Source organism: Oryzias melastigma, linkage group LG11 (genome assembly GCF_002922805.2).
Source record: "Oryzias melastigma strain HK-1 linkage group LG11, ASM292280v2, whole genome shotgun sequence".
NCBI lineage: Eukaryota > Metazoa > Chordata > Actinopteri > Beloniformes > Adrianichthyidae > Oryzias > Oryzias melastigma.
Window position 1 is genome coordinate 10,136,714 of NC_050522.1, and position 25,272 is coordinate 10,161,985.

Sequence of the window (25,272 nt, forward strand, 5' to 3'; positions counted from 1 at the left end):
TGGAGTATTTTATGGAAGGATTAATTCTGGCTGTGCTCACTGTTGTCAAATTGATTTTGAGAGGTAAATGGCGCTCTGTCAAAATGTTTGGGGAAATGTTATTTTAAATATGCTAACACAGCAAACATGTATCAGTGTCTGACTGTTTCTTTTTATGTGTCGCTAACAAGGTTGGGAGTTAGAAAAGTCACAGTAGCCTTTGCTTAAGTGGTGTAAGTCTGTTTTTTATAGGTTGTAAACAAAGTCTGGAGTTACAAGTATTAAGGATAATGCTTCTAATGTGGCTAACATGTAACAGTGTTGGATTTTTACTAACAAGGTTGGGAGTTAGCAGACTCACAGTAGCGTTTGCTTGAGCAGTGTAAGTCTGCTTTTTTATAAGTTCTAAACAAAGTTGGGAGTTCTAGGTATTATGAATATGCTAATACTTCTAACGTGGCTAACATGTAATGGTGTTAGACCTTTGTTTGATGTGTTACTAACAAGGTCAGGAGTTAGCATAGTCACTGTAGTGTTTGCTTGAGCTGTGTAAATCTGCTTTTTTATACAGTGTAAACAACGTTGGGAGTTACAGGTATTATGAATATGCTAATGGTTCTAATGTAGCTAACATGCAACAGTGTGTGACTTTTTTGAGTTACTAACAAGATTGGGAGTTAGCATAGTCACAATAGTGTTTGCTTTAGTGGCTTAAGTCTGTTTTTTATATGTTGTAAACAAAGTTGGGAGTTACAGGTGTTATGAATAAGCTAATTAGCTAATGCTTCTAATGTAGCTAACATGCAAAGCTATCGAGTACCGTTCATAGTAACTCTAGAACTTGTTTTAGCATGCTATACTTTGGCCACATTAGAAGCATTAGCAGCTTTAGCTTTAGCTTACTCACTTGACATGTGGTAAAAAAAAAAAAAACATATACCACTAAAGTAAAAGTTACTGTCACTATGCTAACTCCCAACCTTGTTAGTGACACATAAAGTCAGACACCGTTGCTTTCTAAAACACAATTGAAGGCATTTTGATACAATTGGGTGTAAATATACATTCTACACAAAGTAGTTTACACACTTAACAATAGAAGCATTGTATATTTCTTTAGTTTTGCTCAAATCAAATTTTAGAAAATGTTCTTTTTGGCACCTTTGTATCTTTAATAGCACATTGTTTTCAGTTTCTGGTATCATCTGACACATTCTTGGTATTATCTTCCAACTTTTCCTCTCCTAAAGCCACTTTCAAATAAAATATGTAACAAAATACTTATGGAAATACAAAATGTAAGCAATGAAAATTAAGTTTGTTCAGTAAGAAAGTCAGAACAATAATAATTGGTGTAAAACCAGGACTGGTTTTTGACCTAGTCAAATCTCTTTTACGATGAAGTCAAAGACTAACTTTGTATCTTATGAAAGGCTTTATTTAATGTTTGGGCTTTCATGTATGACACGGATGCTGCGTGCTACATTTACATGCACTTGGTGGATGATGTTGGAAATATAATGTTAAATATTGGACTTCAGCTTCTACTACTTATGGCTCCTTTCTGACGTCTTTATATTTGTCTCTTCGTTCTTTTTACCTTCTCTCCTGCTACCTCTTCCCTGCATGTGATCAAACATTCATGTGCCATGGGAATAGCTCTGAGTGTTCCTTTACTTCTTTTCTCCTCCCTGTCTATTTTCAGAGCTGCTTCCCAATGCAAGCTGTAAATCACTGGTTACATAAGCCTCTGTGAGGTTCTACCTCCTCACTTTTCTGTCTAAATAGCTTCTGTCTTATTCCAGTATCTTCTCTGCTCCAACTACTGCATTTTCTTTGTCAGCTGTCCTTAATTCATTTAGCTTTAAGCTCCAACCAGTGCAGACGACTCAATAATGCATGAACCCCCCACCCCAAACCCTTTGACGTTAAATCTTTTTGAATGATGAGTAAAGTGGCATGGGCATTTGCTGCTTTAATTGTCCAGGATATCTTTCTTTTGAAGTTGGAAAATCAAATCAGCGATGTCCATGTGTGCTCATTTGTTAGAATAAACTCTGCATTATTTTAAGAGGGTAGCCTACATACATGCTAATATGGATATGAGTATGTTGATGGATGTGGGAGAGAGAAGTACAAAGCTATGCTTTCACATGGATCTGTTGCCAGAGCAACCGCCCAAGAGCTGCTCATGGTTGTGCTGCATGTTCCGTGACTTCTGATTAAAAAAAACTGGCAGAAAAGAAGAAAAGAAACAAGGAGGGAGAAGTAGTACTAGTAGTAGTAGTAGTGCTAAGAAAATGGGAGATCTCACTGTTCGGGAGAGTTGATATCCTCCAGGGGACCTCTGTTTATTCGAGAAGGATCCATGGACCCCCACTGGGCTTGAGGTTTCTGCTCCAGGTGGTTCTTCAATATCGACTTCTCTCCATCTGCAAGGGAGCAGGTTTAAAAGTTTGATCATCTGTCAGAAATCCTGTTTACTTTGTTTCTTCGCTTTTATGGATGCCTAATGAAGCAGTCCCACTCCAATCGTCTTTTAAGCGAATGTGCTGTCTTCCACCAAAATCAAAGAACTATGGTTTTCTACGACATAGTTTCTGCAGGGTGGCACAAGTAAATAAGAAGACCGCCCAATTCCCGCCATCCTTCTGTCTACACTTTCTCCTGCTAGCTTACAGCCCCTCACAAACCCAAGCTAACATTAGCAGTGCAACAAAAATGGCGAGCAACATTGGCGCTATCTAGCCATACAGTTAAGATCCAGACGCCAGCTCAGATGAGTAAAATGAAGACGTACATGGATCTAGTTGTCTCCAAGTGGATGCATCAGGATTGCTCAGTTGAAACTACAGGCTTTTTCCAACTGCATTTTTTCATCTGCTCCTGAGAAATACTCAGAAATACTCATTTAAGCTAAATTTTCTTTATATATGTCCTCCAGTGGTGTACCATCTGGGCCTGCAAAGCCTTCAGTGAAAGAATAAAATTACCAGAAAAGAACTATCTAAATCAGATATCCATATCTGGATTAAACGCATTTACATTGATTCAGCCAATTAGAAATTTGAGTAAGTGTCTCTGTAGCTTCATGGTGGCAGAAGACAAACTAATCACCTCTGATTGGATGGTAAAACCTCACACCACCAAAAGCTCGCACTTTGTACTTCTCGTGCTTCTGTACTTCAGGCTGTAGGCAGTAGCTGCACTTGATTTTTGGTTGAATAACTTGCTGTTTTGCAATTAACAATAGAAGAAGGCGAAGAAGTTGATTTAGTTGCGGATTAATTGCGTACATCATTCTTAAGATGGACTTTTGCGGAAAAATTGGACATCGTCAAAAAAGCCCGGCTAGTGAGCCTGTCCCAGCAGGGAAAAGGCTTTGCCCGGCAAATCCTACCTTTGCCTAAAGGTAAGAACATGATTAAAAACCAAAAACACAATTTTCATTGGAGGAGGTCTTTAACTGCAGTATTTTCTCTTGCTATGACAATTGTGGCCAAGATGTGTTAAAGTAAAACTTGAGATATTTGTAAATTTGTCAAGTCCCAACCGTTCTGAAAAATGTGTCAGTTAAAGAAACCAATTGACAGCATTCTTTTGCATCTGTTTCATCCAAAACTAGGTGTCACAACTTGAGAACCTATAAAGATTCTTTTACACCAGGCGGGTAAAGAAATACTCTTTTTTTAAGTTCCATACATGTCCCAGATTCATTGAGTCTTGTTGGCCCTATTCTGTAATATCAGCGCTCTTTTCCCCCCACTGGACATTTGGTTGAGCTATTCCAGGGCATTTTGAACACTGCCTAATTTAATCAAAGTTGAGTCAGAAGCATTTTGGTGACCTGTTCAGGGTGTACTCGGCCTTCGCCCAACAGTAGCTGGGTTGGCTCCAGCAACTCCACGATCCTGACAAGGATACAGCGGGTTCTAAAAATGGATGGATAATTATTCTGAAATATATTTGAGTAACTCAATTGAAAATAAGGAAAAAAATAAACTGCACAAGTGATCTAGTGCACTGGCTGTAAGTCTTGACAATACAAGTTAGTCTATCTAAATCCCATGAAATAATGGCATTAAGGAATCTGTCAGAATTTACTGACAGTCTACTGAAGCAAATATCCATCCATACATCCATTCTGGGGTCATAGGGTTACTAGAGCCTATCCCAGCTCAGTTCATCACAGGGCCACACAGAGTCAATCACATTCTTTCACGCCTAGGAGGAACTTTCAGAATCACAAATCAACCTATGAAGCATGTTTTTGGACAGTCTGGAGAAAACCCATGAATGCTCAAAAAGATCATGCCAACTCCACACAGAAACAAGTTCAACGTAGAGTAAAGGCATTACGACCTGCCGTCTTATGCTGCATTTACACTATGAAAGTCTAGTAAATGGAATTTAAATTAGATAAATAAAAATAAAACTACAGGTATAATCAGACTGAAAAAATCTCTTGGTCTGGATCGAGCCCTGAAGCTTGCATTTGGTATGTATTCAGACTGCCGTCAACCAAACATTTCTACTCCGAACCGAAGCTTGTAAAAAAAACCATGTGACTAAATATCTCTCCGGTCATTGGCCAGGAATTAGGAGGGCGGGGCAAAGCAACAATAGGCAGAAACTGTAAAAGTCCTGCACTTTGCAATCTTTGTAGGGATAGTTCACTCATTCAAACTTCATCTTTCACAGACCAATTTTGAATGTCTGTATCAACGTCTGGCACAAGACTTTTTACTGCTACTTTGGTACTGAGGAGGCATGCTGCAAGGCAGTTACTGAGAGATGTCATTAAAGAAGCTCAACGATAAGTGACATAGATTGTTGGGATAACTGTGAGAAAAAAGTGTATCATGTTAAAAATTGTTTCAACGAGTTGTTGCTCCACTACTCTGTTAACATCCCATAATCCCCAGCTATGGTGGCTGTTTTGGTCCAGTTGTTCCACTCCGACCATGGATACTATTCAGACTGAGTAAACTGGACTGAACCGGAGCTCAGTCCAATTGGAATCAAACTGATACCACCTCAAAAGATGGATCAGTTTAGACAAACCAAATGAAACCAAATTTCACCTTCTAAATAAAGCAGACGATCCAAGAGAAAACTCTTTATAAAGCCTCTTTAGACTAAAGTTCATGCTGATCATCACAAGAGGAAAACGAATTATTGAATTGACTTTCATTCTCCTGCTGTTCTGTCACTTTAATGTAACTTCCGCCTGTACAAAATTCCAGTAGTTCAGCAATTTCTGAAATTCTCTTTACTCTGTCACTCTGATGCTTGGGTCATCATGACCATGTCCGCGTGCCTACATGCTTTCAACTGCTGCCATGTGATTGGCTGGGAAGATCATCAACACTGAAAAAGTCTTCCCAGCAAAGTGGTCAGGAAAAGTGTCAGCTACTAACCCTGCAGCGTCTCCCTGGGCTGGCACGTTTTCAGAAAGTCATTTAGAAGAAGAGATAAAAGCAAAATGTTGCTTCTCATCTCCTCTGAGTGAGTGTAATCATTGTTGACACTCTTCTCAAGTTACAGTCACCAATTTATTCAGGCCATGATTACTATGAATTTTCAAGACAGCAGCAAATAAAAAAAAAATGTGAATGACTTTTAACCGTGATAGAAATTACCCTGAGAAAATATTTACATTGTCGGAACTTTTTTAATGAGGTCTTTTTCTTCTTTGCCCTGTTCCATTATGACTTTATGTGTTGCTTTTTTTGTCTCTTAAAAAAAAAAGCTAAATAATTTTTAAGTAAATAAACTATCTACTTGTCATAAATCAAGATTTGTGCAGCAGTTCCATCAGTTCCCATGTTAAGTCAATACATTAACGCATTGTGAAGTCTATTGAGCATCAGGCATGGGGGTCTAGCAACAGTGTGTTTTTGTTGTCGTGTTGTGACGCATAGCAAAAGTTGCAGAGTTCAAATACCTGAACTTTGGCAAAGAATTTGCATCAACCAATCAGGATGTGCGGATGACTCCAACACATTCTCAGATGCTCCACCCACTGAACCTCAGTCATCAACACCAAGTCGTCACATATTGATGTCTGGTTAAAGACGCCTTCGTGTCACTTTTTGACATTTTGGGCGTGCCCCACTCATAAACATAAATCAGAAATCAGCAATCTCCGGGCAATGAACCAGAGCCGGTCCAGTATCGCAACACAAAGTGGTTGAGACTTTTTAAAACCCTGTTTTCTGTGTGAACTTTGTGTGTTCTCCTCGTACATGTGTAGGTTTTCTCCAGACATTCTGGTTTTCTCCTACAGTCCAAAAACATGCTCTAAATTGCCCCTAGGTGTGTATATGTGTGTGACCCTGCAACCTCAGACTTGATTAGTGACCGTCTCTTGACAATAGAATACAGAAAAGTATTCGTTCAAGAAAAAACTTGTAGATTCATCTTTTCAAGCCCACATGCTTCCTTACTTAACTGAATCTACAACCAACTGACAGTAGTTGTGTTTACATCACCAATTGGCAAGCTCAAACAAGATGTAAATAATGTGTTTTGGCTCGTTTGTCTGTCTTATAAAAAATGTGGAATATTTTGGTGCCAATTTAAACTGGAAGCAGTTTTTTTATTTGGGCTTTCTTGAAAGATAAATATAAAGAGAAGGTCAACAGTCTGACAGATGGTTGCTTATGCATGAGTTTTAACTAAGATATTTATGGCTCTGCTTCTCCCTCTCTTTATCCAAAACCCACTTTCATCACCATCAAGAATCGAGCTTCAGCATCTCAAGCAACGAGAAATATGTTTTCCTCTCGGCTCTATCCACACTGAACAATGAATAAAAACATTTCAGGACTGCACAGTTACAGATAGACATGGGACACATCCAGTTAGTTATGTGACTCTGGATTTTTTTCTGAGTGGAGAAAATTGCTGCACTAATCTGTAAACTCTCACAGATCTGCTAGCTTTTGAGAGCCCACCCCACGCTGGCTCATGCATCATACATGCTGCACTGTACATCGGTTTGTTCTAATGCAACATTATGCTTCTGGGTTGAAACAACTAATGATGCAAGTAGAAGTAGCAAACGTCACAATGTCCAGGATGAAGCCAGATCAATCACATAGTCCATCCCCTCTCCGATGTCACTTGTATTTCATTGTTTTCCTTCTCTTGTTGTGGTGGTTGAGCTCATTCGCCCTGTACTGCATCTTATAGTTTACCATAAGTTAGATCAAACACCAATTTACAAAAGATATTGTCTGGTGTGTGAAAGATACTATCTGGGGTGTGAAATATACTATTTGGTGTGTGAAAGATACTATCTCTCGCGCAAAAGATATTGTCTGGTGTGTGAAAGATACTATCTGGTGTGCAAAAGATAGTTTCAGAAGAGGATTTGGAACAGGAAAAAAAAAAGTATGTTCCTTCTATTTATTCACTTTTTTGTTGTTTCAAATAAAACCTATAAAGTTCTACAAAGAGACTGAGTGGATATTGTTTTAAATGTGTTTTTTAAAGTATTTTTTAAACTTTTGCAGCTATATTCTCCTTTGTTAAGAAGTTACTCTTTTTAAAGCCTGCATCCAGCTTCTCACCTTTGCCATCCGTGAAGTTGCTTATGCTGAGGATGTTGTTGGCATCTGGATAATGGTTCTGTTTAATAAAAGGAGTTTTCTCCGGCGTATCCTGCAGTTGCATTGTCACTTCCTCCAGCTCCTTGTCCAGCTTTTTGAACAAACAAAAAAGTAATTTATTAAATAAATTAGTATAAGCAAAAGTACTTCAACAGCATTGCTTTTTTTTAAGGAAATATTAAAAAAGGTCACAGTTTTCAAACTAAAACAGAAGATTGACAAAATAAATAGTTCTATTTGACACAAACATGTCCGTGTGCATCATCGGAGGGTTATTCTGTTCCAGTTATGGGGAAGAAAATTAAAGTGATTACTATAGAAAATGGCTAAATGTCAGCCAGAGTCAAACTAAATTCACTGTCACTCTGCAATTTTATAAAATGCAGCAATAAGAACGCACAGCAATCTCTTGCAGTGACCAGACCTGCTTTAGACAATTATTGTAATGAGAGGTAACCAAATGACTGACAATCACTGATGGAAATTTCCAAATGAACTGCCTGCAGAAGAGCTTTCTGCTTTTGTGAAGATAGATCTTCTTTCTTTCATTGCTCATCCACCGTACCTTTGATTTAATTACATTTCAAATCTCTTCTTTCTTTTCTTTGCATTAAAAAACCTTTCTACCCACTCCATACTTCTTCTGTCCTGCCCTTTAGAATGATGATTACTGAGGAGTCGAGGTTTGGCTCTGACCTCTGTTATCCTCATGCGAAGGCGGTGGTTGTCGGTCTGAAGTCCGTCCAGTCGAGACGTGTTGGCCTGGTTGACGCTGGTGACTGAGGTAGAGGTCTTTGAATCCTCTTTCTTCTGGTTCTGAGTGAACTTTAGCCTCCGGTTCTGAGTGGCTGCGTCTGGATTTGTTCTCATGGTGATTAACTGCAAGAGACGATCAGTCACAAAAACAATCATGTATGGTGGCCCCGAAGTGTCAATCACATCAACAAATCATTCAAAGCAAAAATGTTTTAAAGATCATAAAAATAAAAAATAAAAAGAAATTAAAAGACAATTCCAAAACACAATTACAAAAGAAATGAAATATAAAGAAAACAAAAGTAATTTCAAGAAGATGTTAAAAACAAAACACAACAAGAAACCTGAAAAGGTTTGTACCACAGGGCGTCACTGATTAGAACATGGCATTTGAATTTTTTCAAATGCATCTTCAATGTCTCCAGACTTAAAAGGTTTAATGATTAGTATGAAGCATATCACTTATTTTATATTAGAATGATGGACAGATGTCATCATCCAGTCAGTGATGTCCCATGGTACCGACCTGTTCAAGTTACAGTAAAAAATAAAAAAATAAATCATTTTTGACAAAAAAGGAATTTCCAGAAATTAAAATTGTTAAAAAATGAAACTCAATAAGAAACAATAAAAAAATCAGAGTTGCAGAAATGTTTGCAAATTTACAAAAAAAAAAAGATAAAACCAGTACATTCTCAACCCCAGTCGTCGCATATTGACGTTAGGTTAAGGACCCTCCGCGTCACTTTTTGACATTTTGGGTGTCAGCAACTCGTAATTTTTTGACTTGCTGGCTGTTCTTAAAATCAAGGGTCCGCAACCCTCAGGACATGGTACCAGATGTGGTACCGGATGTGGACTGTTCCTCGAGACCATTCGGTACCTGTACCCTAACCCAGTACTGGTACCCTAACTCTAACCCAGTACCGACTTGCATCTGGTTCACGCCTAATACAGCATCTGGTACCAGTTCGGGTCTGGGACTTGTACCACGTCTGATACTGCGTCCAGTTCCGCATCTGGTGCAGGGTTAGGGTCAGGGTACTGGTACCGGGTTTTGGTACCGGCGTGCTCCGCATCTGGTGCAGGGTTAGGGTCAGGGTACTGGTACCGGGTTTTGGTACCGGCGTGCTCCGCATCTGGTGCAGGGTTAGGGTTAGGGTACTGGTACCAGGTTTGGGTAACGACAGTGCTTTAAGTGGACCACAACAGGAAATGCCGATAATGTTGAATGTATATGTTGATCAATAAAAAGAAGTCCTATTTTCTATGTGTTACCATTGAATAATCTTGATTGTTACTTTAATTATGTCTTTCTTTTCTTAAAAAAAAAAAAACAACTAATAACTCGAGTTGAGTATTTGATTTTGTGTTGCTACTGAGTACCGGCAGTACTTCTGGCGGTACACTAAAGAGCTATTTTTAGAAGTGCCGGTACTCAGTACCATCCCACATAAAGCACTGGGTACTGGTGCGCTCTGCGTCGTGGTACTGGACCGGTTCCGGTTGCAGCTCTGAGGTTGGAGACCCGTGATTTAATGGGAACAGCCACCATGACACAAATCAATGAGATAGGGACACCCAAAACATCAAAAGGGAGGCGGCCCTTAACCAAACGTCATTAAGTGACGACTTGGGAGTGAGAAAGTGTTGGAAAAATCACATGCTCATAAGTATTAATGTCGATACACAATGATGTCGGAACTGGCAGAAAAAACTGACCTTGGGAACAAAGACCAGACAGAGGGTGATGGTGCTACAAAAGATGATCACCAGAGCCACGATGCAAAACTGCACATTAGGCTGATCTCTGGTCAGGAAAGACACCGCGGCGCCGATGATGCACATGATGCCCACGTTGTAGACGCTCATCCCGATGTATTTGCTGTCATTCAGAGCGGGGATGCTCACGTTCCTGGTCTCCCATGCCAGGAAACAGCCGAACAACTGCAAGGAAGGACAAGGCAAAAGGTTGGATACAAAAACAGAGGGGGGAAAGACTAATGGTTTTCTGTGTTGTCATTTAGAAGCAAAATGGTGAAATAGTTACAGCAGCAGCTGTATAATTTACTATGCAGCACACAAAGTGCTTTACCTAAATATAAAAAGTTTAAACGAAAGATAATGACAGGCGTTAAGACAAGTTACAGGAGTCACAAAGATGTGTGCTCATCAAATATGAGTACAGGAAGATTCAAAATGTCCATTTTTGTGTGAGAAACTTGTAGCTTTACTTCTCTTCTTCATACATACACATGTGGGATTCTGTTAATCTACATTGCCTGCAACGTTTTGGCTTGAAGTCCCACTCTGATCATCTTTTGATGTATTTTTAAAGTGTTACCAGTGGTCTTTTAATTATGATTATGCTAATTTTAGCCCAAATCTAAAAAAAGTCTGTTTTCTAGTACATAGTTTCTGCAGAGCAGCAGTAGTTATTATATATATATATATATATATATATATATATATATATATATATATATATATATAAATCATTGCCTCCAGCAGAGGGCGCCCTAGGGCCAGCCCTGCATGCGTCTACGTGCATATACGTAGACTTTTTATTGAAAGCGGTCACTTGAACGTGACCGGACGTTGCTGAGGCTGGTGTGAAAGTAGCTTAACATTAGCGGAGCAACAAAAATGGTCTTTTCCAGTTTTGATCCAGATACCAGCTTGGACGAGGAAAACAAAGACGTACATGGATCTAGTCGTCTACAAGTGGATTCATCAGAATGGAGCGAAGCAGGGAGCTTGTGTATTTTCTAACAAGTCCTATCTTTTTTTAAATGTCATTTTTTAAATCTGAATTAACAAACTGATTGACTAATAAAGATTCTGCCTGTCGTTTAGTTGAGCTGGTCTCTTTTGCCAGGTCTATAGCATGGCTAGCATTATTTGTGTTAGCATCTGACCGTGGTTTAAACTTTAGTCTAGTGATTACTACGTTATTGCTTTTGTAGTGTTGTTCTAAGTCATTCACTTGCTTCTTGAGTGTGTGTATTTTGTTAAAAATTCAAAATGCCTTTACTTCTAACATTAGCTTGGAAGCTTGAACCTGCAGCGCTAAATCTGAATGGCTTTCAGGGACTCAGACAAGGGACCTTTGCTTTCTTCAGTCACTGGACTTTTCTTCTTCGGATTTTGTTTTCCAATCATTTGCTTTAATTAGGTTTTAAGACAGTACAAAAGCATTCAACTGTGGTGCTGACTCAGAACCAGAAAAAAAAATGAAGAGACCTTTGATAAATAATCCTTACATGAAAAGCAGATCAGTGCAAGTCACTGTATGAAATCAGAACAGAGTTCAAATGTGTGTTTATGTAGGCGTCATATTCAGTATGATGGTTTGAAATGTCGCTTTTTCTTACCATCAGCAGTCCCTTGTAGGCATAGACTATGCCCAGCCAAATGGTCATGTGGGTGTTCTCACAGTGCTCCAGAAAGGGTAGGATGGCAAGGTCACGACCTTGGGGGTCTGCCTGTTGAAAACCAAAGCAAAAGAGAACAACGTTAGACATACAAAACAATTCCCCCACATTTTTCTTTTTCTTTCGCAGTTGGATCACATTATAAAGACAGCACAGACAGTTTGCGGTTCCTTCAAATGATGGGTGTGAAGGGTCTGACCTTCATGAGAGGACGTGTCCTTTCTGTCACAGTTGGTCTGCTCTCCTTTATTTTATTTTTACATTTATCCACTTTTACACATATGATCAGATTGGTGACTGAAGAGTCAAATTAGGGAGTGTATTGAAAGTCAATAGATCTTTATGAGTCACATCTCTGTTCTCACTCCTGCTGAGCAAAGCATGAAGCAAAGGCTTAGAGAGTACGGGTTCAACTGCAATCCAGAGTCTGGAAGACACATGGGGCAAAACTACACAGTAGGGCTGAGAACCACTGGGTAACTCAACACGATGCGATGCGCGATACATGGCTCACGAAATCGATGATATCGCGATACTGCGTTAATTGGTAAAAATAGTCTCTAATAACTCACAATATATATAGAAAAACATATTTTTTGGAAAAATATATCCCCATTTATTTTTTAGCTTGAACACAATCATAATAAATTGTATCTTATTTTGTCCAACAAATAACAGACACATTTGTGTAAATCAGCAACACAATGTCTTTGACAAGCATGGACACCAACTGAATTTGAATTATCTGTGACAATGGTAAACATGAACAGCAGTGCCAATACTTAGTACAAAATTGTTGTAAACAAAAGAACAAAAATGAAATATCTCAAGTACCTGGTGCAACGTGCACCCCTCCCCCCCCATCTACCTCCAAAGGAACGTCTCACCAAAGGAATATAACGTTTTACAGCCTCTTCAAACAAAAATAAAAGATCGATACTTGGTGAGAACCCATCGAGAATCGGTATCGTAATATCGTAATATCCATATTTTGGCACACCCCTACTACTCACAGTTCTACGATGTCCTCAAGTGTTTCTTGCTTACAATACAGTATTTCTCATACTGTATTTGTTTATGTGTATTTGTGTACTGACATCTAAAGTACTCTCAAAAATGAACAGAACAGACAAAAGGAGGAACCTGTACATGTCGAGAGCATGTGTTCTTCTTTCATTTTCACACATACAATTTGTCTTTTACTATTGTCTTTCAAATGACCACTAAAAAATTCCCGCGACGCATTCCTTAAATGCTCCTAAGGCTTTTTGTCACATGTATCTGTGCAGGTTCTTGGGTTATCCGGTCAGTCAGTATCCACTCTGTGACTGAGGCATAAGTGACTCTTGCTTTTGTCAGTCTGAGTTCAGTATTTTCCAATCAGCTCATTTGAATGGAAATCATAGCCAATTATAGCCTGTGGCTCTACAGTTTCTTGCTGGATTAGTCAGGTTCTGTCTCTTTTTTCAATGTTTCCAATACAGAATGTATACAATACAGATTGGAACATTTATGAAGTTATTAAAATGAGGTTAAGGTCATATCATCATCATCAAAACTCAAGCACTCTAAAGGTGCTTTCACACCAAATCATATTTAAGCTGCCACTTTCGATGAAAATTCTATGCAAGCAGACCAGAATTTCCGGCTTACGCATCCGGAACATGACTCCACTCTCAGCCAGATTTTAAAAATGCAAAAAAAAATTCTGTGGAGGTTGAGGATTTTTCTCCCCCACCTTCTCCTGAGGCAGACGTTCATGGTCCAGATTGAAGGGGACCAGAGTCTGAGTGGTAAAATGCTACTAGCATCATTAGCTAATAAAGGCTAACATATTAAGCAAGCAATCCCAGTGAAACGTTCATTGCAAATCCCATCACCAGGAAGGAGTTTGCTGGATTCAATGCCAATTGCTTTAAACCTCTGTTGTCTAACTTCCTCTGGAAAGTTGTGCAAGTCAGTAGATTTTTGACAACCGAAGCCAAAACATCTACAAGCCATGCTAAAGCTAGCATGATAACGACTGACCAATACTGAGTCAAATATGGGCGGGGCTTTTATACTGGAGCTGCAGAGCATGACACAGTGAAACTTCTGGGATTAACACCAGTTAACCAATCACAAAATTCTACTGTAATACCTTGGTTCAACCTGTAGGGGGCAGCACACAGACAGTTTCAGGCTATAAATTCAGGAATTAAACAATTTTTTTTTAAATTGTCAAAAATGTGGCAATAACTAACAGACCGCACTTTTAAAGTCCCATTTTTGGAGGTCAACAGCCAAAAAAAAGTTGATCTATTGTTTGGTTACCCTTTAAACATTTCAAATTAAAAATATCTGGGCGGTTTGAGGTCTGAGGACTGCTTTGGTTTTTAAATAAAACAGTATCGACACTTGTTTTCCCTTTACATCACCATGATATATGACCTTCACATCTTTCAGTAGGCCGCTTGACTTCTGATTTCCTGTCAGCTCTCGGTGCTACTTTACCAGTGCACAAAGGGGAGACAGGAGTGGGCAGAAGATGATGCACAGACGTGTCATTTTCACCCTTGTGAAGGACCAAAATGAGTCTGCACAGCAAGGAGAAAAACTGCGATTTTAATTGTGCAGCTCAATCTTTTACCAGATTGATGTACTTTTATTTTAATGGAACATTCTCTTGTCTGCTCAGTTCAATCAGTTTTTGATTATGCAAAGATGGTCTCCTAATAAACTGGCAGCCGCATTATTGACCTTATTATATGAGAGGATTTTACTTGGAGGCTGCTGGAGGGGACAGAGAGGTTGACTGTCTTTACATTTGATATTAGTTTTAAGATGTCAAAGAGGCAGTGCATATTTTAAAGACCTGGAAAATTATTATTTTTGATCCTTTCTCTATGACATTTAATTTCCCAGAAAAAGGAAAAATTTCCAAGGAATTATGTCACTGACTCTTCTCTTGTCCTTAAAAAATAGGTTTTCCGAACGCTTTATAACAAAAATTAGCAAACATGAGACTAAACTGTCGTAACTGTGTAATATATTTAAAAAATATAAAATAAAACATTTTTTATGTCATCATGCAGCTGTTTTGTTGTCTCTTAATGTGGAAAAAATATATTTTTCATTGTAACCAGCGTGAATGTTTATAGTTTGGATTTGTCAGGTCTTACTCTTAGTCTACAGTTCAATGGCAACCTAAAAGTTGCTATGTACAATTTACAAGTTGTATTTTCAGTCTTTTGTGATACGTCCGTGGTATACAAAATTCACGAGTGTTTCTTGCGTTTGTCATTCGTTGATGTGTGCAGATGTCCATTGAGGATTTTGACTGAGGGGGTTTTATGTGACTTTGGTTTTGAGCTGTTCAAAACTTTTGGTTGGTTGAGAATTATGCAGTTCAGTGTGCAGCCACTGGAGTCTTTATTTAACTTGAAAAGTGTGAGAGGAACTAGCACGTTTAACCTCTGTGATCTGGCCTCTGCGGCTCTCCGTATCCGTTTCGTTAGATTCAAATTTTTGCCGGACGCTGAGGCCGAATTGGAGCACTTCTTTGTTAACTTGGGGCTAATAATGATCAATGATAAAGTGTATCTTGTATGTTTCAAAATAAAACCTATTTTCTGCTGTAGTCGTTGTTTTTCCTGTGTTGTTGTAAACATTACGTCATCGTGACAATCGACCCCAGTCGCCCTTACTTATTACACAATGGACCTACGTGAAGCATGAAACTTTTGCGTCCAAAGGTGCTGCGGGAATTTCCCAAGAAGGAAGCAGATATGAAAGTATAAAATTAGAATAAAATACATAAATATAAAATTAAAAAATAATAAAAATATACATTAAAAAGGGTTAAAACTGTTCGAAGGTTTAAACATTCACTTTTGTTATGTTTTGTTTGAAGTTTTATGAAAGAAAAAGGGAAATTGTAAACTGGATTTTATTTTACAAGTTAATGGACTTTTATTTTGAAAGATGCGTCTTTTCCTGCTGACGCAGTCCATGTGCCAATCGGGTTGTTGTTGAGCTGAGAGCTCCGGTGCTAGAGCGTAGCCTTCATTGCAAGCTTCGCAGCCCGAGGGAGAAGACGAGGAACGCAATTTATCAAAGTTTGAAACCTATTTATTTCATTTTTACCTCGTGGTGAAGTTATTTTTGGTTTTTCCACCTGTGTGGCCTGGAAAACATTTTTTTCTTTACCAAACGGGACTTGGTGAGTGTTAAAATAATATTTGTTTGAATTAATTTGATATATTTATTTTTTGTAAATTTTGTGAAACAGCAGACTATGGCAGTGAATTTATGTTGTTTTAAGTTGTAGAAGTTTTGGCGCGTTAAAGTGAAAGCTTCGCCCAGACATTCCATCCGCCATTACATGCTGCGTAACTTAAGAGTTCGGTTAACACAAAACTTCCATGTTTTTATTTATTCCTACGGACTGCTTTTGTATTTTAATTTACTTATTTGAGTTTATTTTATGTTGGAATGATAGGCCATTGAGATTGTGCCGAAAAAACTGACTCCCCAATCCGGGATCCATGTGCGTGAAGAAAACAAGATGGCGAGCCAACCCTGAACCTCTTGAAGTAGCAAAGGACCAAGCGCCCTCTGCTGGACACTTGACAACCCTTGTCATCCTTTGGAACTGGTAGGAACTTTCCTCATTCCCCTGAAGTATTATTGTGCAGTTTGAGTTGTTGTCTTGTTGGTCAAAGCAATGGAAAAAAAACCCTGAAATGAAGGAAATGTAATTTAATTTAGAATGGGATAAAATAAATAAACTTAGAATTAGAACCAAACTAGAACTTGATACGTGAACTTGAATCAACTAGAACTTAACTTTGAACAACTAGAACTGAAACTAAAAGAAAAAACAAAATAGATCTAAATCCTAATTTAAAGGTTGAACAACATTGAACTTAAGAGCTAACCTAGGTTAAAGAAAAATATCCTTTTAATCTAAATCATAAGATTAAAAACAAAACTGGGATTTCTATGTTTAATGTTATGTGTCTTTGTATTGTTTATGTATGTCCAATTAAGTAAGCCGGCTAATCTAAACCATATTGGTTTTTCAAGTTACAAGTTTAACATTCTAATAGTTGAACCTACTGGTCCAGATTTACTGTAGCTATCCCTCAGAGGTGGTACACCTTCATATGCTTTAGAAGAAAATGTTCCCAACTAAAGAGAAGTCAGAGGACAAAATTAAAATATGTCCTCCATAATGAGAAAAATGTGTTAAAAACACTAAAAGCACAATTATCAATTTTTAAATACACAATTTTATGGGTCTTTTAAAGTAGTACGCCTCTATCATACCATATTTTTACACAAAGCCTAACTTTTACCACATAATTTTAGTCTTCAGTCTGAAAGATTTGCAGTTCCAACCAAACTTGTATCACTAAGAAGTCCCCGATAAGACAAAATGAGATCTAATGCTTAACAGATTTTCTGTGGCAGCTCAGCAGAACGAAGCTTTCTCCTCCTTCTGGAGAAATGCTGTCTAAGAAGTTGCCAGGCAACAGAGCTGTAGGTGGCAGGCGGCTCCAGAGTTTGGGGGGGGGGGAGTATGTGAGTGCCAGTTTACTGTCATTTTTCACAGGATTGGCCTTCTAACGGGATCACTCTGGGAGGGCTGCTGCACACAAAGTGCTGGCAGCTCGTCTGTGGAGCGATGGAACCAGATGAATGGAGCGATGGAGAAAAGAAAGTGATTAGTGAATGGAAGCAAGGAAAATGTAAAAAAACATCCAAATATAGGCAGATTTTTTAAAACTCCTCCCTATAGGTGGGACAGGGTGAAGCCTTGATTCTCGACATAGTAATTGACAGTTTTGTTTCCAATCGCAATGCAATATTGATAATAAAAGTGCTCCTTTTGATGACTTATCCATTGCAAAAGAGCCTAAAGTCTTTTGATTTTCAAGCTGAACAGAATTAATGAGAAACTGCAGGCTCCCTGAAAGGAAGAAAACACCTTCAAAAACCTCAAATGTGTGATGTGTATGAGAGGAAAAATGCTACTTGATTGGTGGTTCACTTGCTAATCCCTCATTAAATGCTGCTATGCCCCTTTCAAGTCATGCAAAAGCTTAAAAACGTACAATAAAAAAAGGGCCACCCACATAGAAAATCCTGCCTCTGATTTCCCCCGACTCCATCATTACAGCTGCTAGGCTTGTTTGTAGATGTGGATCTTCATCTGACGGTGTTAAAGCCAACAGGCTTTAGAAGAGCCAAGAATGAAGGCGGAAATGTAAAATTCCCTCAGTCTCACCAGAACGAACACGTGGACGCGGGTCATTTTGTGTGCCAACATTCCATTCCCAGTTGCAGTATTTGTAGGATATGTGTTTTGATAAAGATGATGTAGTTGCTGTAGGGCAGGGGTCGGCAACCTTTAACGGTAAAGGAGCCATTTGGGCTCGTTTTCTACTGATCAAAACCTAAAAGGAGCTATATAGTCTTATTTTAGCCTTTAAGAAATTTGGATTTGCATTCATTAACTTCTTTTTATATTAAATATGAACATTCATAGGTTATCATCAATGTGCACCTCAGCCATCAGTTTATAAATGTAACTAATCTAAAATAAATGAATGTTAATTAAATAATCCTTACTTTAAAAAAATGTGATTGAAGTGGAAGGGGTGTGGCCTTCAACAAGTTCACTCATGATAGGCAAGAGTGGTTGCCATAGAAACGTTAACTCGGACTGATTTGGACCAATCTCTCATCACGCGCCAACATGGCTGTGCCATTACCATAAAAATTCTGAATTGACTTCCTTTTATTTGAGCTGGAAAGAAGCCATTTTTTATGGATGACATCACACTCACACGGTCCAGTTCTCATGTACAGTCAATGCTTTTATCTCATCGCTCATCAATGCTGCTTTACAATCATGAAGAAAGTTCGTCTCAGATTTTAAATGCTTCTACAACTTTACCACATTCATGTGTTCATAATTTTATAGCTTTTGTCACTGGCCACTCTAATTGCAGGAGCAGATTAGCGCTTTATGTGCACAAATTAGCATTTTTTTTAAGCCATAAATTATCCTTTTGCGTGCAAAAATTTGTATTTGATGGCCACAAATTAGCATTTTATCATCATGCTGTGGTTATAAATTAGTATTAGCACACAAAATACTGTTTTGTGGCAACAAATTAGCATTTTGTACACAAAAAATATTAATCAGCGAACACAAATTAGCATTTTGTGCACACAAATTAGCATTTTATTAGTATGATATGTGCACAAATTTACATTTTATAGCCAAAATTTTGCATTTTGTTTGCAGAAATTGGAATATTGTGTCCACAAACAAGCAATTTATTAGCATTTTGTAGGCACAACTAAGCATTTCGGCTGCACAAATTAGCATTATATGACCCTAATGTAGTACTTTTGTGCCATTAAATTAGCTTTTTTTGGCCACAATTTAGTATTTTGTTTGCACTAAAAAGTATTTGGTGGCCATTAACAATTTTTAGAATGTTGTGGGCATAGATTAGCATATATCAGCATTTTGTGCACAAGTTGGAATTTTGTGGCCACAATAAGCAACTTATTAGCATATCGAGGGCACAAATAAGCATTTCAGGTGCAAAAATTAACACTTTATGACCTCAATTTAGTATTTTGTGCAAATAAATTAGTCTTTTGTGGCCACAATTTAGTATTTTGTGTCCACAAAATAGTATTAGGTGGCCGTAAATTAGCATTTTATTATCATGCTGTGGGCAGAGATTAGCATTAGCATTTGTGCCTGATAATTATATTTTTTTGGCTCAAAATAGTATTTGAATACCATCAACATTCTATAACTGGCCAAAAAATGCCAATTTATAAGCACAAAATGCTAATTTGTCCACACAAAATATCAATTAGTGGTCACAAATGATTAATTTTAGTAAACAATTTCTTTTTTTGTTTGTTTTGAATGTCATGTCCAGGGCTCCATAGATAACCAATGTATTTTTATAAAGTATTTCTGTGACAGATCTGTGTGCCAGCTTCCTTTAGTTTATTTAAAATCCACCCAGGTTAGGTAAGCTCTAAAAAAAAGTAAAAGACAAAGTACTGGAGCAAGAGATGCAGGGAGGTGTGAGAACAGCAATCAGGGGAGGGAGCAGAATAGGGAAGAGGGTTCGGGCTGACCTACATGCAAAGGGGCACCAGTGGCAGAGCAGCAGACGCTGCTGGCGCTCAAAGCGAAGTGGGCCTCAGCCATCCTGCTTCCCGGTGTATGTGACCACCATCTAAATGAATGATTATCTAACAACCTGGGCATCTGATGGAGCAAGTTTCACTCAAGTGCATTTTTTAGGAATATTCTGGATCATTTGAGAAAAAAAGTGAGTTAGAACACTGGGATAAAAAAATAAAAACAGTACAAACACTCAGTCTAATGAAGATAAAACAATTTATTTTGACTGTAACGTGCTCGTCTGTGTTTAAGAGTTTCTGCTCCTCGGCTTGCTTGAGCATCTACTCCTTTTTCTTCCTTATTTCATACAAGCCTATAATCCCATTTGAGAACTAATCCCTTTGGTAGAATCACGGCCCGATGACCTGCTAACCCCCACTGGGCTATATTGGGAATGGCATAATCAAACTGTGAAAGGGTTTTTCTCTCTGTTGTTCCCCTTTTTGTGAAGAAAGGGCACTGTAACATTTGTCAAAGAATCCTATTTTTTCTCCCAGCGAGCAGCTCCCCATCAGGGGCCAAAGATGGCGTGCTTCATGAGGGAATAAAAGTCCATTTTATCATCATATAGACCAAACTTTGTCTCCAATAAAGATGTTCAAGTGTCAATCATAGGAGCGTTTTCTGACTCATCTAACCTTAAAATCAGACTGATGACAGTCTATTTACCTCCGTAACTTTTGTATTCAATTAATGTAATTCCAGGGGATTCTGTCACTAAGAAGTGCATTTTGGTTTTGACATATGTTTAAAAGTTTATTTTAGATTTTTAGCATTGTTTAATGAACTATTTCTTTTTTCTAAGGTTTTCAATAATTGATCACATGACCACATCCATAAGAGTTGTTCTTAACCCTGATGTTGTGTTAGTAACCTGGCCTCGTCTTTTGTGTTGGTGCGTCCAATTTTTCCATAATTAACTGAAAATACATAAAAAACATTAAATAACAACCAATGTTCTTTTTCTTCTCATAGTTGACTTTGTTTGTCTTTATCACTATAGAAACAGTGTGTAAGTTTATTATTTTTGGCTACACTGACCTTTTTTTCTTAAAACAAACAATATTTACAATAGTTATAAAATGAGTAACTATTGAATATATGTTATATAAACTAATATTAGAGTACACTTATCAAAAAATTTTAGAATAAGTAGCAAGTGTTACATCTGTGATACTACGGGTCACAACTGACCCGTATAGATTTTCAGTAGGATAAGGACAAAAAGTCGATCCATTTTCATAAAACCAAAATTATTCCACTTCGAATTACAAGTGGAACCTTGAGAAACAACGTGTGTATGGGGCAGGAGTGTACACCAGAGGTGTGTGTGGATGTGTGTGCGTATGTACACAATCTGTACCAAATCTGCACAGCTTTTAACTTAAAACACATAACTGCTAATATTCTCAGCTGGGTCAACTTTGACCCGTATCAGTTTTGAGACCATTGGTTAATGATGGTGAACATATTTTTTTGTAATATTAAAGTTGTTGTGTTTGAGGAATTAAACGTACTTTTAACATACCAAAACCTGAAAACGGGTCAATTTTGACCCACCAATAATTAAGGCATAAACACCAGCAGGAGCAAAATAGAAAACAGTTTTTTTTTAAAACATATGCACTATTCTAAAATCATGACTGGACAGACAAACGGCTCTCTGAGCTTGTACGGGAGCTGCCTTAACTGATTTATGGAGAGCTAAATGCATCATTAGAGTAAGCCGTAAACTCTGAACACTGAGCTCATTAGAATATGTAAATGTTGTGGTGATGCCGGCTAGTTTTACTTAATTGCAAGTGGAAATCACTGACTGCTATTCTTGAAGACGTCTTTGTGTTGTAACACCAAAGCCCCCATCTGCACTCTGTTCTAGCCGGGGCTGCACAGTGGGTGAAACTCTAACGGCCTCGTTTCTTTGTCGACATAGTTGTGGAGGAGGTGTTGATGAAGTTTGCACATTGTCAGTGAATTCTGGACATTTCTTGATATGAGGAGAAAGTATGTTGCAGAAGACAAAAGCAGTTTCTTTTTGTGCTAGTGTATGTATGCATGAAAATGTGTGTGTTTGAAAACATAAGAGGCAATTAGGACTTTTAACACAAGTCTCCTACAGCTGATTAATATTGAAGAAACAAATACTTCTGTCGACTTATTTCTTAAGGCTATGGTCACAAGTACACCATCAACATTGTCTTTGGATTTTTTTTTTAAGTCTTTGACGTGATCATGAATGGAGACGGATAATTGTTTTCAAATCATTTAGTTAAAATTTAGTACCAGGTTGAAACAAATCCCCATCAGTCTCAGAAAAGCAACGATGTCAATCGAGAATAAGTGAAGGAGCATTTTAAAAAGCTTTCGACTGGATCATTATTCAGTAAAAAAAGACACAAGATAACCTAAAAAACGACCCCTTTTTTGCTGGTTTTGGCTCAATGCCCAGACAAAAACCACAAACATAGTAAAACTAACAGAAGGAAAGACTATTTGTAAGTTTCCAAGGAAAAGCCTGAACAAAAAAACACCTTGATCCAAGTTTTTTAGAGCTGCACTTGAACAGGTGGATAACCTAGAACACCCGTGTCCTATTTAGCTAATGTTCTAAAATGCTGCCATAATCATATCAGATGTTTAACCCTTTGACGTTGTGCACAAGTTATAATCATAAGTGAATGTATGGATGCGACCAGAGGTTTGGAGATTCAGCACGTTTTAGGCATTGCACCGCATCCAGAGTTAGAATAAATAAACTATGGCAAAGAACTTGCATCGTGCCAACCAATCAGGGACTCAGCTTTAGCCCATGATATGTTGATGACGCGATCAGTGAGTGGAGTCCAAATCCAACATGGAGGAGAATCTGATCGCATATTGTAAAATGTATTATTAAAATAATGAGATTGTTAATATCATACAGTGTTACATAGATTCTCTAAAGGAGAAGTTCAAACAAAAATGTTCAGGTAATTAACATTGTAAAAAGTGCTGAAACTTCTGCGTCCGAAGGAGGTGCTTCACTGCTGAGGTATATCTCCACACAGCGGTACAGTCTTTTGTTCTGAACTAAAGAAAAAAATCTGTTTATGTTGAGCAATTCTCCAACGCTCTTTAGTAAATGTTTTACAAAGCATGATTAGGAGTGTTTTTGATGAGTGTGGACCAGTAACAGACATCCTTTGGCCACGGGGGTTTGTGGATTCCTCCAGTCCTTAACCCCCGTGACTAAGGGGGGAATACTGTACTTCAATCAGCGCCAGCGTCATCTCTGATGTTAGAACTGCAAATACAAACACGTGTACAGATATCTCTACACCGTGTCCTGGTATACATGTTTGGGGCAAATGGAGACAAGAACGTGGCCAGTGTGCTACGCTGAGGGCATGGAGCGCTGTTACATGATAGCAGTGCTCCCTGAAGGAGCTGGCACAATGAGTTCATGGCCATTGGCTTAAAATGACAGCGCTGTCAGCACCTTACAGCCTCTGAATGAAAGGAAGACACCCCCAAACACACACAAGCGTGGGTGAGTCAAACTCTCCCAGGGGCTTTTTTCCACCTATAAAGCTCGACTCTGATAAACACAACAGCAGCCAAAGCAGAAATAGCAACTTATACTGATTTTTGTGATATCCTTCTATAACAAACCAAAGTGCTCCAAGTATAGATACATTCCAAGGAATTTAAAGTAAAATACAGCCTACGTGTATTTTGTGGACTCCTGAGCAGCGAATGGGAGAAATAACGGTGTGTCCAGTCCAGCTTGATCATTCCTCCACTACATCAGCAGCCAGCAGGAAATCCATACAAGTTAAACAATCAATTACTACAGCTGTCACTGGTCTACCACTGTCTCCTCCCCAAGGACAAAGCTGCCACTGCCAAGAAGGCAGAGGCTGCACAGATTACACCACAGCGGGATCCCACCTGAGACGTGGAAGTGGGCTTCAGTTTCAGAAGCCTCATATTCAGAATAATTGTTGCTGAAAGAAGCCGACTTGCAGTTTTGACATTTAAGTAAACAGAGACAAGTGGGGAAAAAAAAGAAAAAATGCCGGAATCCTCGACCTCTCTGTCGAGCGGCTCAAGTAGCTCTGTAATTTGCTTGAATGGGTTCGGTCCACTTGTCACCTCAGAGGAAATGTTTTAATAAAACATGCAGACGCTTGCAGAATAAATACTGAGATAATCAGAAACTCCAAGTTTCTCCAGATCTGACACACTGCACGGTGTGTTTCTGAGTGCATGTACAGAAGAGTTATTGGTCCGTGACAACTTTCAGCCCAGGAGTTTAATGGTCAAAACCGGCCCATTTTTCGCCGCATGGAAAACTAGGCAAAAATATAGATTTTTTTTTACAGTTTGGAAAAAAATAATAAATAACAAATAATAACAACAAATAATTATAATAAAACTTGTGGTTTAACAGAAATATTTCCATATATGAAAACGTGAATGAAAGACTCAATTGACTCTTTTGACATTTAAAAAAAATCACCATAATAACTCCAGAATCTACAGCATAAGTCACCACCAAAGAAGTGAACTCAATGGATATAAGAATATATTTTCTGTTGAGCATAAACCCCTTTAAGTGTCCCACTCTGATGCTGAACTGGACACTACTCACTGCGTCTCTCTCATCCAACTTTAAGCAGCCCTAAAAACAACTTTTTATGCTTTTGCCCCCTCCCCAACCCCATTACAGTCACAACTGTATTTCGTTTGTCCGCACCAACGGCCATGTTTTAATTTAGTTACAATTTAGAACTAGATACCTGTGATGTTTAACAAAGTATATTGTTCTGTACATCAAAGAAGAAAAATCAGTTCATGGATGCTGTCTTTCTTCTTGTGATTGGCACATTTTTAGTTATGATGTGATGTTTTGTCACTATAGTTGTTGTAAATGGTAAATATTCAGTCTTTAAAACTACCTACAGATTTATGAAAATTCCAATGACTAACTTTAGAATACAACATGACGGACACTAATGCAAAATAAGGTTCATACATGTAGGATCACAATTCATTTTAATTTTATGTGGCCATTTCACACAAAAATTAACAAGAAATGCTGAAAGGTGGGCTATACGATGACTAATTTTAAAAACATTTTATGAAGTAGATTTTTTTGTTTAATATTATATTTTTTTGTATTTTCTTTCGTTATTATTAAGTTTAACATTATTATTACTATTATTATTTTCTTTTCGATATTTAATTTTTAACTCAGCACCAATATGCTTTGTCTATTTTCCATTTTCATTTTAGGTTT

General features: G+C 38.1%; 1 protein-coding gene and 1 long non-coding RNA gene across 2 annotated transcripts in view; one reads left to right on the plus strand and one right to left on the minus strand.

Annotated features, from left to right (window-relative positions):
* The window catches only part of gabbr2 (gamma-aminobutyric acid (GABA) B receptor, 2), a 199,458-nt gene that overhangs the window by 3,919 nt on the left and 170,267 nt on the right, over window positions 1-25,272 (minus strand). Inside the window, exons 14-18 of the mRNA XM_024297033.1 lie at window positions 11,726-11,836; window positions 10,074-10,298; window positions 8,292-8,474; window positions 7,557-7,686; window positions 2,294-2,411 (exon numbers count right to left, since the gene is read on the minus strand). Coding sequence (XP_024152801.1) covers window positions 2,294-2,411; window positions 7,557-7,686; window positions 8,292-8,474; window positions 10,074-10,298; window positions 11,726-11,836 — 767 coding nt within the window. The remainder of the gene's footprint in view (window positions 1-2,293; window positions 2,412-7,556; window positions 7,687-8,291; window positions 8,475-10,073; window positions 10,299-11,725; window positions 11,837-25,272) is intronic.
* LOC112161694 overlaps window positions 15,785-25,272 on the plus strand; it is a 14,689-nt gene continuing 5,201 nt past the window's right edge. Inside the window, exons 1-2 of the long non-coding RNA XR_002921937.2 lie at window positions 15,785-15,986; window positions 16,266-16,421. This is a non-coding gene — a long non-coding RNA (uncharacterized LOC112161694). The remainder of the gene's footprint in view (window positions 15,987-16,265; window positions 16,422-25,272) is intronic.